We start from the raw sequence: 15,347 nt of genomic DNA, 5'->3' as shown, positions 1-15,347 counted from the left end.
CCCGCTTGACAATGGGAGAGATGGAACTAACGACTGGCCTTTGGCCATAGCAACCATCCATTTTAGAAATAGTAATGGCAGTTTGTCCTGCATGTTGAGAAATTAGTTGATATGTGTCGAAAAAAAGTAGTTCTATAAACAAGACAGTTTTAGCGATTAAAACGTTTAAATTATAACAGGAAATTAACACAACGCAAGTGGCAACAGTGGAATAAGCAGGATAATGGACTCCACATTTGTCTGTTAACAGAAATGAACTTACGAGGCTGCGCGTAGGGCCATTTTAAAACCTCCGCCGTGCATTAATTTCTGTTAACAGACCACTGTGTCGTCCATTATCCCTTACATATGAATTAGAACAGTGGCATTGCATACAATAGTTGGATATTATTCACAAATTTTTTAAAAAATCAGTACATACAAATTAACATCCACTGTGTTCTGCAAATGGTCGCTCTTCTGTAGGGCTGCACAATCAATTTTTAATTGAAACTGCGAACTAATGCAATTAGTTAATGGCAAAGGAGGCAATTTATTGTACGGTTCGCAACTCTGTCCGAATGATAAAATAAAATAAAGTGAGATTTGGAATACTGAACTGAAGCTTGACTTTCAAAAATTATATCACAAATAAAACTGCAATCTCAATATCAGTCAGAAAACTTGCAATCAAATATTATACCCAAATCTTGCAGCCCTTCTGTCCACATCATGGGCGGAGTTATGAACAGCTGTGGGTTAATATGTATGGTTGTCACAGTATCTTTATTAGAAATATGTAAGGTCAATAGATTTGATGTTTATAATGCTATTTCCATCAATTTTACGATGGACAATTTTTTAGGTATGAGGAATGACTCAACTCACACAACATGAAATGTGGCGATTTTCCAAGCGAATAAACAGGAGAACTACAATGTGTGGTGCAATAGCACTTGGGAGTACTTCGACCTAGCATAGTAATATTAATTAACACCTAATTGTAGATCCTATCCACCACAGAGTTCACCCTCAACCTCCCCCTCCCCCTCCGAGGCACACACAGTCATTTTCGTAAATAGAGACAACCTGCCCTGAAGTAGCAGGTAGTGGTAAAGTAGATTGTGAACAATCATGGTTATAACATGCATTGTGAAGGGTTGTGATAACAAGCAGAAGTATTATAGTGATTTCATGTTTCATAGAATTCCGCTTTGCTGCAAACGGCGGAAAGCATGGCTGGGATCTACAATTAGGTCTTAATTAATATTACTACGCTAGGTCGAAGTACTTCTAAGTGCTAATTGCCACACATTGTAGTTCTCCTGTTTATTCGCTTGGAAAATCGCCACGTTTCCTGTTGTGTGACCTTACACATTTTTATCAACTACTCGTGCAACTGTATTTAAGTAGGGAAAACGTGGATGTTTTTGATTACTGCTATCCTCCTCCCTCTATGGCTACGTCTGAGCCCGCTAGCATAGCAACATGCTAACACATTCGTGCCGCGCACCAGAGCGTTTGAGTGCACGTACTGACACGGGAGAGGTATGACTCAACTCGTGACAGTTAAGGTAAGAACATATATTACTACCGACATTCGGTGGCGTGTTCCTTTAAATAAACATTACATCCCATCGGTGTATGTTCTTTTTGCAGACATGTCTCAAATCACAGATTATTTCAAGAGAGTTAGCGAGGAGGAGAATTGCAATGACAGGAGTGTAAGTAGCCAAGGTGCTAGAGGAGGAGAATCTGAGCACAAGTGAAGGCTGTTTTATGCTTCTGCATCGAATCAACGGCGTAGCCCTGCAGAGCCAAGCCCTCCGCAGTCATCTGACAAGCACCTCCAAAAAATTTCAACCTTATGTTGAGGTGACAGAGACTAGCCTGGGAATCCAGATTTGAAAGCTTGAAAATTTGAATTTGCTCAGAGAGTGACACTGGCGATGAGTAATGATGCTCATTATCTATGCCCATGAACCTGAGCTGCACAAATTACATCGGTGTATCTGATATAGGCAGGGCAGAGGCGAGCTAAACAGATGATGACAGTGCTGCAACGTCGAAGTCCGGAAACATCGACCGGACTTCTGACCAGAATCGGTCAGTAAACATTGGTCGTAGTGTTATCCAATTGGGTGCAGTAATATTTTCAAATGCATGCTTGGTGCCACCCCTCGAGTTGGGCCATTTTCATTACTTGTAGCCAGACCCTTAATCTTTCGGATTTGGGTCTTGATTTACAGGCTAGACACAGACCGCAAGGACTGGGATTGGTCAACTTGCCCTGTGTGTCGAGCCGGCTGCTTCAAGCAGCCTACTGTGGGGAGTAGCAACATACTAGTTCACGGTCATAAGCTTTGCAAATAAACTCAGACATATTTTGCTTACAATGACAGGATTATCTGATTGTAAAGGGTCTATTTGTCAGTAACGCTTTAAAATCAGCACTTTGCCAGCAGGCAGTACTTTGTGGGCAGTTTGCTTGCTAACATAACACAAACTGGCTAGCAGACACCTCGCAAACCTCAGACTTATTTTATGGTTACAATAACTAGGTCAATGGAATATACTGTGTATTTCTCGATAACTTTTCTAAGCAAGAAAAGGCCAAATAAATAACATTCATATTTCAGCTCAGCAGTCTATGGAGTTCGCCATTCTGACTACTGTTTCGGTGGTGCACGACGCAGACAAAGGAGATGCAGAACTTCAAAATGTTCACGCCGGCGTAGAGGCACCGTTGTAATCACTGCATGGCGAGGACCTACAACCCCTGGCATAAATTATGGAATCACCAGTCTTGGAGGATGTTCATTAAGTTGTTTAATTTTTTAGAAAAAAGCCAGGTCACAGACATGACACAAAACTAAGTTAATTTCAAATGGCAACTTTCTGGCTTTAGGAAAGGGATTAAAAAACTATGGAATCATGAAAAACAAACTGACAAAAGAACACTTCAACGCACCACTAGTACTTTGTTGCACCACCTCTGGCTTTTATAACAGCTTGCAGTCTCTGAGGCATGGACTTAATGACTGACAAACAGTACTCTTCATCAATCTGGCTCCAACTTTCTCGGATTGCAGTTGCCAGATCAGTTTTGCAGGTTGGAGCCTTGGGATGCACCATTTTCTTCAACTTCCACCACAGATTGAGAAATTTCTTTTCAATTTTTTCTAAAAAATTAAACAACTGAATGAACATCCTCCAAGACTGGTGATTCCATAATTTATCCCAGGGGTTGTAGAAGCATAAAACAACCTTGAGGGTCAAGAGTGCGAGAGAGGAGAGGCGAGGCGAGGCGAGAGTACCAAGTAGGCCTATTAACATGTGCATCAAAACCGATGTTTACATCTCTTTTTAATTCATCTCCCCAGACTCCCACCCCGTCGCACAGCTTTTTACCAGCTCAGCCTAATTTTTGGCCAGGAAAAAAACTGAGCTGGCAGAAATAACATGTAATGATAAGATACTCTTTGATATAAAACATGCTAGTGTAGTCACATTACACATATCCATTACACACATCTGCCCACTTGTGGGCTTCCTACCTCCAAGAAGCCAAGCTGGTCCAAGAAACTGCGCAGGTAAGTGATGATCTTTGCCCGTGTCACAAATTTTTGCCTTACAGGGTCATTCAGAATCAGGTCCAAGTAGCGTTGACGGAAACGAGTTTCCTTTTAAGACAATTACAGTGAAGTGTAGTCAGAGGTATATTGGAACAAATGTCCTTTTGAAAGCCATTTATCAGTTCTCTTCATAATTCACAGTGTCTTTACCTCTGAGAAAGAAATAAGAGACTATTGAAATGCAAGATTTTACCTTGTCCTTGAGGCCAAAGTGGAGATGGGGCAGCATATGTAGGCATGGAGACAGCAGGGTCATCTCGACAGGAATGATGCTAAGCTCTCCTTTCTTTGTCTTTCCAGGGTTTCCTTGAACTCCAACAATGTCTCCTCGTCTCAATTTGTTGTTGACATGCACAAACTCTTCCTCTGACTTGTAGTTCCTGTTGAAATCATGAACATGAAGGGACTATTAGTAAGCACTTGTGTCCATGAATGAGAAATTTCTGGCATATTGGTTAACCAATTTTTCTGAGCAACACCAAAATCCCACCTGGAATTTGCCATGACCTGCAGTTTCACACCTTCCCCTCGTAGATCATAGAACAGCAGCTTGGCACCTGACTCTCTCTTCGCATGAACACGACCTGACCACAAAAATATTCAGTTAAACAGGACATTTCAGAGATTTCAGAGCACTTCCACGCAGACAAAATTCATCTGTTTATTCCTACCTGCCACACTGATGACTTCATTTAGTTGATCCCCTGGCTGCAGGTAGTTGTACTTCTCAATGAACTCTGTGAGGGACATGTCTACATGAAACTTGTGGGGGTATGGGTCCTCTGCTGTGCCCTTTAGTGCCTGGACAGCTTGTGTACGGATTTTGAAATATTGCTGTGCAGAAAAAAATTGTGACAATGTAATTGTCATGATGCTTTTCATCAAATAGTGACAAAATACAGACCGAGGTGGATATGTGGTTTCATTTTGTTTTGTAACCCACACCTTAGAACACCTTACAAAAACACAGCTAATTGTGACAGACAAAACACAGCTTGTGTTTGGGCAGCACACCATAGTATTGCTTGCACTTTCACTTACATTAGGGTCCAGAGTTTCCTCATCAGCCCCATAGTTGTTGTGTTCAGCCTTGTCACTGGTCTTCTTTTGATCCACCTGTTCCTTGACCTTGGCCTCTTTCTCAGCAGCCTTTTTCTCAGCTTTCATGCGCCTTTTCAGCTCACTGAAAGAGCAAAAGGATATGGCTTTTTATAATCTCCAAGTTAAATTATCAAAACAATTAGCAGCTAATACAGACAGGGTTAAAGAGGTAAGTGGGAAGTTGAATGCACATGCAGAGCCCTACAAGTAAGAATAATCATTCAAATGTAGTGACAAAAGGTTGGTTGTTTTTCACATTAGATGGAAAAGCCACCAACCTCTTGTCACCTTGCCAGCGATTTCCCTGTATTAGCGCAGGAACGGCTGCTGGATTGGGGGAAGCAAACTTTGGCAAATGTGCCTTGACCCCAAGGGCTTGACACACCTGCCGCCCGGCCACTCTGACCAGAGTCAGCATGATATGGGGCAGTTACGGCGGCTGGTCAGTACATAGACCTGAGGAGACATACAGAGGGAATCCGTCTAGGATGCCTTCAGTGGCCGAAATGACAACTTCAGATTCCCTTTTAATTAAGCAAAATTATTAATTATGACAGTAGACAGGAAAAAGCTAGGGCGGTGGTCGTCTTCTTGGTCTCACTTTAGCATCAGACTGAAACTTAAAATGCCGAAGTACCGGCTAAGAATCACGTTGGCTAACGTTGGCGTCGACTTTGCAATGAGTAGGTTACATAAAACAAACCCATTCATTTGAAGTCACATTCCAATATCACAGTCGTGGCGCTACCATACACATTTCCAAGAAATGTTGAGGAAACGGTTGAGAAAACACAAACAAACTGCACACCAGTCAGCTATTTGAGGCTAGTTGCTAACTTATGGTACAAAACAGAAAATGCACGGTCCCATCATGCTGTCCCTTCTGATGTAATTCCATGTGATGCCGCATGGCGACTTGAACACATCATTGGAAACGACTAATCTTTATGCAAAACGCAAATAAGTCGCCCGCCAAATGCCAAAGAAAAGGCCGGGGAGGTAAAAAAAAAAAAAAAAAAACTGATTGTTCTTTTTGTTGGCTTACTTTTTGCTGAGTTTCTCGCCATCTACAGCCACCGCATCCGCCATCTTCTGAGTGCCTGCGCGCGTGTCGACCATAGACAGTAAAAGAAAGGTGTCGACCAACGTCAACGTCAGCACGCAATACTTGGCTTAACGGCGTTCTACAAACCAATCACAACCGGAGTCCCTCCTCCGTCCTGAATCTTTCACTTTCCGGCTCCGCCTATCTAGAATTTTGTGACAGCATTTCTAATCTCAGACAACGGACGCTAGAGTGTGTAGTTGTGCCATCGATTGATCCTTGCCAATAGTGCCTATATCAACTTACAATAACCAAATACTCCAAAGTAGCCTGCAGTTAGCAAATTGTAACCTAATGTATGCAACCCACTGCAAAATATATGTAGGCATTACAGATCTAATAAAGTAGGATTGCAGGCAGTGTTTGTAGGCCTATCTTCTCATCCAAACATCCAACTGGGGAAGAGCAGAACCAATATTGTGCAAACACACAATCAGGACCACATCATTAAACAGACAGGCATTCTCACTGTCTACTTTAAGCGCTGCACATTAATGTTATAACCTGTAAATTGGTCACTGGCTTTTCATTTATGAACTTACTGATCCAGCGGTGATGGGCTTGCAAGGAAGACAGCAAATTTGCTGCAATTTCAATAAAGAGTGAAATAAAACCAAAAGTAGGCTAAGCTGTGCTGCCCTGTGGTCTGACATGGAGAGTGCCTTCAAAAATATGCTTTCCAAAAATGTAAGCGACTGCATTTCCTTTATCCCACCAATTCATCTAATCCACACAACCCACATGGACATCAGAAATAAATACTATATTGAATACTGAAACATTTCTGAAGTAACATTGCAAACACAAGAGAAACTCCAGGTTTTACAGGATCTATTTTATTGATAGATAGCAGCAAGTTTACAGAAATATAACTGCAAAAAGTATACAAATGCCCCTAAAGCAAAAATATTTATTTGTATTTCTTTGTTTAATAGATTTGATTGATTACGGAGTTGTTCAAACGGTAGCTAAAACATGTATGCAATCTGTACTCAATAACAGATACAGTGCATTATGCCAAAACAGAAAGAGAGATCTATGGTTCAATCTATGGTTCAGAACATGTATTGTAGGGCAATGCATTTACTATTTGAATTTTCAGATAAAACGTTAATACACAAAAAGTGACAAATTTGTTTCCCCCATTTCATTGATTTATATAAATCATTTCATTCAAATGGCTGTGAGTTTACTGGCATCGTAAATGGTTAGAGGCCTTCTACAAAATTATAATTTATTTTAAAAGGCTAGAGCAATTACCAGGAGATTTATATTAGTCAGAGTAATCCTTTTTTACAAAGAATGAAGAGAAAGCCCAAGTAGAAAACATTCTTAAACAGTAACAGATTTAATATTGTATGGAATCAAACTGCATGGCAGGTTGAGATAAAAATGTCAACGACACAGACATCTTCGAACAACAAATGCTATGAATATGGTTGTACAAATAACACTAAATGCACAAACATAATTGCACATCACAGTACACTTATTGAGTTGCCATAATTAGGCCACAGGTCTGGTGACTTGCTATATATAACATTGAGATAGGACAACAACCACTGAAAACTGTGACACTGTTATGCAACAGGCACCACCGGAGCAAAAGTAGTTTCCATATAAATATAAAGTTTGTCAAGGCACAAATATATCTTCCAATTCACTGAGTGACACCTCTACTGTATATGTATGACTGTTACTTTTCATTTGATCACATATGAATTGTCAACATTTTGTATGTTTTACACAGAATACAAATAAAACCTACCAAAAGAAAATGAAAACATAAAGCAAATTAATTAACAAGGACCATGGGGATGGTAAAAGCCACGGATACATTTGTTTCAAAAAGTGAATCAATATGCCTGTGATCCTTATAGGTGTATGATCATGTAAATAGGCCTATTCATATATTCTTTAATCTTAAATACATACACTGAAATTCACTAAAATATTCTAGTTGTGACATCTGTTTAATGTCTGATAAAAATATTTAATTTCTCATATATTAGAAAACAAGTTCAACTCAAGTGTATACAATCTTTCACAAGAATATATATAAATATTAATATAGATAAAGAATGTACTTGTTTGCAATTGGTCCAATGTAGAGGTGGCAACTGCAGCAGCCTATACCATTAACACGTGTCTACATAAATACATCCTCTCTAAGAATGGGGATAGATATTATTTTCTTTGTATGGCTTCATAATTGGCATGACATTTCATTGTGTTTTCACTTATGACAACTATCGATCAATTTTTACAATTCTATTTCTATTTCACAAATATGCTCTGGATAAAAAAATACAATGCAATTTATTTAAACATGGCATTTGATACATAGAAATGAAGTGAATATACAGGAATGTACAACTGTATCGCTGTGAGCAGGGTACATTTGAACACCCTCAATCTGAAAATATGTCCCCTTAATCATGGGATACCCTTGGGATAAGCATATAACAAGGGCCAATAGAGAAATATATTACCAATTTTCAATACAAGATGAAAAAATAGAAAGGGTGTATTGACATTCTATAACATAGTCTGTGTACATTGCTTACAGTGCTAAAAACCTAGGGAGAGGAAGCAATCACTACACACTCCAGACAATAAATTAGATATGATTACATGAAAAGAGATAATATGAAAACATAATAGAAGTGTGCATTTCCCACATAAATATTCATGACAGTACAGAAACACATCCAACAGTATTTTAAAGAGATGAAAGCCAAGCGAAGCATTTATTTAGAGGCGGTGTGACTCATCCCTCGTCAGCAGGTCCCTTTAAACTTCTAAAAGGACACCACTCAAGCTCTTCAATCGAACATCAGACATCATTTACCCAGAGATTTCACACTCTCCTTTTAACAACCTGACCGACAGTCAAATTAATCAGAAGATAATGAAGACAGTGGAAAAAGAATATTCACCCCAGATAAACAATCAACATCAAGAGTGAGGCTAAATCAAGCTATTAGTCATCAGCGAGACCAGCCCCTGGTAATGTGAATACTATCTATATAAACAAAAAAACAACATCAATAAGTCCTCCATCCCAAACAACTAAAACGCATGAAAACAAACCACACAAACCAGTTTGACAACTTTACAACATGCCAGACATTGAGATTTAGAGAGATGATGAACACACCCACTACATGGTTTAGGCACAACAAATAATGGCCAGTTTCTTAACGTTGCAGAAAACGCATGAACTACCAAACCCAGTCAAGCCATAAAACTGGCCAGAAAGCCGGATATGAGGCGAGACCGCGTGGCTAATTCTCAGTTGGCTGGTTTTACATGAGAATGTTGGTACTATATTTTACAGTACGGTAAATTATACTATTTACAAAATGATTGAAAGTATTGAATAGCATGGCAAAAAAGCTATGCTCCTCCAGCAAGTAGCACCTTGGCATGATAAAAATGGTAAATTATAAATTGGCTGCCATCCTTTGTAATATGGCAGCATATGCAGAATTATCCTTAGCAGATAAAGGGTCTGAAGCAATCAATCAAATGATTCTATTCCAAACATGGATGAAAGGCATTAAAAAAAAATACTTACAACCGAAATATTTTCCATGGGAGCATGTATACAGTATACTGTCAGGCATACAACGTTCATATGATAAATATGTATGCAATCAGATGCTTGTGGAATAGTCATTAACTTTCACATTATAAAATTGTGAGTGAACGAATATTTAATGACCTAAAGGTAGATTCCTCTCTTGATTCAGTATATGATGTATTGAATGTATTAAGTGAGCAATTCATACTGTATGTTTTGAGATTGCTAGGATGAATATTCAGTACTTAATACAAAACTAAATCCTCCTGAAATATGCAAGAAGAGAGTTTAAAGGAAATATACAAACAGTAAACACTAGTCCAGGTGAAATGCTAATAGCCTTAAAACGTCGAGTCCACCATAAGGAGAAACTAGTCACAATGGAGAACATTATAAAGTGCTTAGGGAAAGGAAAAACACAGGCCACATAACAAGTGTTACTCTTGGATTTCTATGGTTTTGAATATGATATTTGATTAATCTAAAATAGTTCATTATAATATAAAAATGCAACATGTTATAAACAGTTAAAAGGACACATCATGTCCTGAATACTACAGGACACATGCATGCAAACTTGTGTCAAGGTGTAATTACAAACAAACAAACAAACAAAACAAAGCCAAACAAAAACTGCAATTCAGACTAATGAACGGGACAACACCAAACGTTTTATCCTATGATTCTTGTCATTCACAGTTGGAGAGAGACGACAAAAAAAAAAAAAAAAAAGAGAAAACCGGAAATACAGATCTTCCCAGAATGCATTGCCTGATTATCCTACACAGATGTACTGTGTAAACTCCATCTGGCATCCTCTTCCTCATCCAGTACATCATTGATATTGCCTTGTTTAAATTTCAAACAGTGGAAATCAGTGTAACACCTATTGGCCTCTTGGTTTTGGTCTGGCCATCTGACCATCAGTCAAACAAGAGCAGGAAGTCCTGTCAAAGTTGAGGAACCTGTCAGAATGGAATAAAATTTACAATTGAAAGAAAGCTAAAGATCAATCTTCTGTAAAAATACAGAAAACATAAGAATCTGCTGACATATGGGGTAATTAACACCTATGGTTATCAACCAGTAGTGTGGGCACAGAAATCCCACAAAAGAGTGAGTGATTGTAGTTGTTAAAGATCCCATGCCATTAAAATCCCATTTTTTCTGTTGTTTTTGAAATAACATAGGTCAAAATGAGTTTGTGACCTGTGGTAGGTTTGAAATCTATGCAGTTTGTCTCCTCTATGCAATAGCCAATGAAAGGAAAAGAAAGAAAAATTGGAACTGGATAAGCGGTCATTGCTATACGTAGCATTGCCTAATTATTATTCATGGTCCTTTGTAACCACCCACAGAAATTCTGACAGAATCTAGATTGAACTAGTGCTAATACACATAGTTGCTGCTTAGTTACAGAGTTTTGATTGCAATGGCAGAACGACAGAAAACCTGTGTGCTATGCCTAAACAAAACATCTACATTGCATCTTCTGCCAAAGAAAGAGGAGTTGAGAGAGAAATGGTTACAATTTATTTTGGGTGAAATATGGGAACACTATGGTACCAAATTAGTGCTGTGTTCGGCGCATTTGGACAACGATGACTTCGTCAACATCAGGGAGTACAGCAGGGGGTTTGCATCAAAGTTGGAAACCTGGAGTTGTGCCATCACAGAGGTTGCCCACCTCTCCACCAGCCGTAATACTTTTATCTACACAAGGAAATCCTATTTAAAAAAGTTATACCGGTATGTAACATGACCTATAGTGTGGTAGACACTAGTCATTTTTGCCTTTTCCAGTTCGCAAAAAAAAAACCCTATGAGCGAGTGAATGGGGTTTCAATCATAGACTGTATAGTCTATGGTTTTGAAAATCATAAAAAAAAGAATGGCTCTGATAATGGTATAACTGCTCGCGAGTCCCCGCGTTCGTTTCCTTTCAATAAAATTAGCCTGTATGTTGTCTCCGTGAGGACTTTACATCTGCTATATCTCTAAAAAAACACTGTTGAAGGGTTTGGCTGTCACAATCGGTTGGATAGTATAAATCAGATGTTTTGGGTACTATAGACTATAACGTAAGTTACATGAGAAGTCGAGGGGAGTGAGTAAAAAGTTATTTGTAACCATGGATACCTCTCAACTGTCCTGCTTGCTGCTGCAGGCAGAGTGCTGTAGTTTTTTGCGGATTACCAATCAGAGCAAAGCTTATTTACATATTAATTATTCATGAGAAAAGCAGTCGTCTCCTCTACCAGGCTTTTCAGACAATGCTAGAATAGCTTGAAATAAGCCATCCAAGGCATTGCCAACCCAAATAATGTTACAAACTCAATCAAAGGACATCAAGGATTATAACACAATAAATTAAATAGTGTGGCATGGGGTCTTTAAGGCTTTTACCTCTAATAGGAGCGAGACAAGTTGTTGCCTTGCTCATGAAGGCTTACAAGAAGGTCATCGATTTTCTCTATGTTCTGATTGGCAGTCATGCTGTTTTGCATTGTGCCAGATTCAGAAATAGATTGGGTGAGCATTGGTTGGATCTGGCCCTCAGCCTCTCTCTGGTTCTGACCCGACTGGCTGATGGCGATGATCTGATCCGACAACGTGGTTCCAGCAGAATTCATCAATCCACCACAATCTGGGAGAGGAAATAAATTTGGAAAAAATTACACACTACAAATAATGGTTATTCACCATTACAGACAAAAAACTTTAACATGGAAAGCTGCATTTAACATTAACGTACTACAATAACATAGTTAGCCTTTTTCAAAATCTTGGTTCAAAATGTAAACTGTTTGTGTTGTTCAGGAACTATAAAAGGACAGAACTACTACTAGACCATGAGCAGAAATGTTTACCATTCTGCAGGTCAAACAGGAAGAGTCCAGGCTGCTGGGTCTGTCCAGGCCGGTTGAGGGTCCCATTCACTGCCGACTGGAACAGCGCTCCTGGCTGCTGCACGGGCGAAGAGGTGGTGGTCTGGAGCCCTGCTACTCCATTCTGAGAGGCAAACAGTGAAGCCTGGGGTAGCTCTTGGGACACGTTAGACTGGGCCATGAAGAGTGTAACAGACTGCGCAGACCCTCCATTAGAGCTGGGGGTCAACTGCATGGGTTGCTGGTCTTGGAACATGCTGGGCTGGAGCGGCTTGTTCGCTTCCACAGACGTTTGGTTTTGGAATGACATGGGCTCCGACGAGTTCGGCCTGTTCACAGTCACCATGCTGGCTTGAGAGAAGGGAAGGCTGGGGTTGGGCTGCTCTGGGGATGGCATGGTATTGGTGCTCAGAGGGGACATCTGGGCCTGGTTCCCAAAAAGCAGGCTCGAGGCCTGCTCAGGATTGACAGAAGGCAGAGGGTTGCTGCAGAACAGCAGGCCAGTTTGCTGTGGCTGAGTCTGTGGGAGTTTGTTGGAGGGTGAGTGTGTGAGGTTCTGAAAGAGGTTTCCCTGTTGAGGGGTAGGCTGCGGAGGCTGTGGGCATTGCTGCTGGTCCATAGGGGTGCTTTGCTGCATGGCAGACATTTGGGCCTGATTCTGGAACACAGAAGGAGTCTCCAGACTCTGTGTCTGCAGAGAGTTCAGGAAATTGAGCTGCTGTTGATGGCCTCCATTTACCGGCAGCGGACCGGACAGAGAATTCTGGGAGAGGAACATGCTCGTAGCAGAGGCCTGGGGTTCTGCTGGGAGAGTGGAGCCGTTCAGAGCTGACAGACTGTTCTGGAAAAGGGCTGCTTGGACCTGCTCCTGAGTAGGAGATGTCTTTGGGGTGAGAAAAAGTCCTCCCTGTGGGTCCTGGCTGTCAGACATGGGACTGGGGTTGTGGAACAGAGGTGGTGAGGTGTGGGAAGGAGTCTGCTGGAGGAAACCGGTCTGGATCGAGAGGAGGTCTTTGGCTTGCTGGAAGAGAGCTGCCTGTTGCTGTTGTTGTTGCTGTTGTTGTTGTTGTTGCTGCTGTTGTTGCTGCTGTTGGGATGACTGGAAGAGGGAGCCACTGTTCTGTACCATGGTCTGTGAAGGATTTTGGGACATTGGTATCTGCGGTGGAAACATCTGATGTTGAAGGTTCTCGAGGGCTTGCTGCTGCTGCTGCTGTTGTTGCTGCTGCTGCTGCTGCTGAAGCTGTTGCTGTTGACGTTGTTGTTGCTGAATCTGCTGCTGTTGAAGCTGCTGCTGTTGCTGTTGTTGAAGTTGTTGTTGTTGCTGTTGTTGTTGTTGTTGTTGTTGTTGAAGCTGTTGCTGCTGCTGAATCTGCTGCTGTTGCTGAATCTGCTGCTGTTGCTGAATCTGCTGCTGTTGCTGCTGGATTTGTTGCTGCTGAATCTGCTGTTGCTGCTGAATTTGTTGCTGCTGCTGTTGCAGTTGTTGCTGCTGCAGCTGTTTCTGCTGCTGCTGTTTAGCCAGTGGATTCTCTGACTGCAGCGGAAGGCTGCAGTAACCCTTGGCTTGCAGCTGACGGACAGCTTGCTCCAGTTGTGCCACCTCATCCAGAGGTAGGAGCGGAAGCTGCTGGGTTTGCTGCTGGGAAGAATCGCCCAGCTGGGAGAGAGACACCACGGTGCTCACATTACTGTTAGACCTCTCCTGCTCCATACCCTGCATCATAAAAGGTCCCTGTGGGAGCATAGACTTCCCAGACACTGGGAAAGAACTAGCAGGTGCAATGTCCTGTTTCTGTATGGTGGTCAAGGCCTCTTTGCTGGCAAAAGCGGTACTTTGGCTCTGGTCCTGTTCACCCGGCTGGCAAGGCAGGGTGTTGGAGAAGGAGCCACTGTTGGTGGGGATACTGGAGGTCTGTTGAGTTGAGTTCATCACATCTTGGGTCTGCTGCAAAAAGAAACACACTATTAGGATACAAATAAACAGTATACAGTGCACGTTGGTAAAATAAGGTTTAACCCATAAGTATAGGCACACAGACTTAACTTCATAAAGTTAAAGAGGTTCAAGACATACCTTGAAGACACTTGAAGACAAAGGGTTACTGGACACCTCCATTGGAGTAACATCTTCTCTTTTAACAAGAGGTATAACCGGGGATATTAAGGCACTATCCATAGCTGTTTGAAAAAGAAGATACAGAATATTTAAGATGTGGCATTATGGTCATTCAGCAGAAGCTAAAAACACAATTTTGGTGAATAAATGGGCCACCTTTCATCTGCTCATAGGAGCAGGGCTTCACTGGAGAGGACACTTCCTTCTTCACTGGTACCTCAATGTTAACTGGAAAACAAGCATCAACAAATTGAATTTCATATAAAATGTATACAAATAGAACCTTACATGATGGGTTTGTCCACAGGGAATTATACTGTAACACTGACCGGGTTCTGGAGTGTAAGTAAAGGCGTGTACATCATGAGAGCGGCCTGCGCTGGTCACCACAAAGATCCCAACAGATACAGGAGAGGATATACTGGGGTTTTGATAAGGGGGGACCTTTGCTATTACATGGTTCTAGATGGAAGGAGATGAGACAGTATTTCAGTATGAATTCAGCATATAAAAATACACATTTTATATGAAATAGACCAAGTTAATATGACTATATACTCCTTGATAAGAGTGTATCAAACGATGGTACAGTGAGATCGGACATAAGAGAAAGGCTTGGTGTTGGCATGGGTTAGAGCATGTAGGCTAGTACAAAAACATGCTGGAGTAGGGTGTGTCTGGCCATGATGACACAATTCAATTCAGTTGGAGGGAAGTCCACAAAATCCAATATAAGCCTAATTATATGATGCAAACTGGAAAAGAGGTACAGGCAACACATTGAAACTGCAGTATGTTATCTTTAAGAATAAATAACGGCATCAAGATCTACCTGATGAAATAGTTCCATGTCGATTTCCGCCTCTGCTTTCCATGACTTCTCATCTGTTGATGAATGATAAAGGACAAAAAGAAACTGCCATGAAAGTTTGGT

General features: G+C 41.0%; 2 protein-coding genes across 10 annotated transcripts in view; both read right to left on the bottom strand.

The window, feature by feature from the left end:
* Window positions 1-5,859, bottom strand: part of kars1 (lysyl-tRNA synthetase 1) — a 66,931-nt gene extending 61,072 nt beyond the window's left edge. The window contains exons 1-7 of one of the 2 annotated variants that reach the window (XM_076287852.1): window positions 5,761-5,828; window positions 4,994-5,171; window positions 4,656-4,797; window positions 4,286-4,448; window positions 4,105-4,198; window positions 3,808-3,994; window positions 3,537-3,662 (exon numbers count right to left, since the gene is read on the bottom strand). In XM_076287852.1, the coding sequence (XP_076143967.1) occupies window positions 3,537-3,662; window positions 3,808-3,994; window positions 4,105-4,198; window positions 4,286-4,448; window positions 4,656-4,797; window positions 4,994-5,133 (852 nt within the window). In that variant the 5' untranslated portion in view covers window positions 5,134-5,171; window positions 5,761-5,828. Of the gene's footprint in view, window positions 1-3,536; window positions 3,663-3,807; window positions 3,995-4,104; window positions 4,199-4,285; window positions 4,449-4,655; window positions 4,798-4,993; window positions 5,172-5,760 lie in introns of both variants that reach the window. The other variant, XM_076287853.1, reaches the window with a different exon arrangement.
* Window positions 5,860-6,640: 781 nt separating this feature from the next.
* The window catches only part of nfat5b (nuclear factor of activated T cells 5b), a 43,674-nt gene continuing 34,967 nt past the window's right edge, over window positions 6,641-15,347 (bottom strand). For 7 of the 8 annotated variants that reach the window (XM_076287843.1, XM_076287848.1, XM_076287847.1 and 4 more), the window contains 7 exons: window positions 15,246-15,298; window positions 14,743-14,875; window positions 14,570-14,641; window positions 14,372-14,475; window positions 12,277-14,242; window positions 11,813-12,053; window positions 6,641-10,371 (listed from right to left, as the gene is read on the bottom strand). In XM_076287843.1, the coding sequence (XP_076143958.1) occupies window positions 11,815-12,053; window positions 12,277-14,242; window positions 14,372-14,475; window positions 14,570-14,641; window positions 14,743-14,875; window positions 15,246-15,298 (2,567 nt within the window). In that variant the 3' untranslated portion in view covers window positions 6,641-10,371; window positions 11,813-11,814. The remainder of the gene's footprint in view (window positions 10,372-11,812; window positions 12,054-12,276; window positions 14,243-14,371; window positions 14,476-14,569; window positions 14,642-14,742; window positions 14,876-15,245; window positions 15,299-15,347) is intronic. The other variant, XM_076287844.1, reaches the window with a different exon arrangement.

The sequence above is a fragment of the Alosa pseudoharengus genome, unplaced genomic scaffold (assembly GCF_046254945.1).
Source record: "Alosa pseudoharengus isolate Yale_2024_CS ecotype anadromous, Long Island Sound unplaced genomic scaffold, YU_APseudo_1.1 YU_APseudo_1.1_scf_16, whole genome shotgun sequence".
In the NCBI taxonomy this organism is placed as follows: domain Eukaryota; kingdom Metazoa; phylum Chordata; class Actinopteri; order Clupeiformes; family Clupeidae; genus Alosa; species Alosa pseudoharengus.
This window is presented reverse-complemented; position numbering and strand designations above follow the sequence as displayed.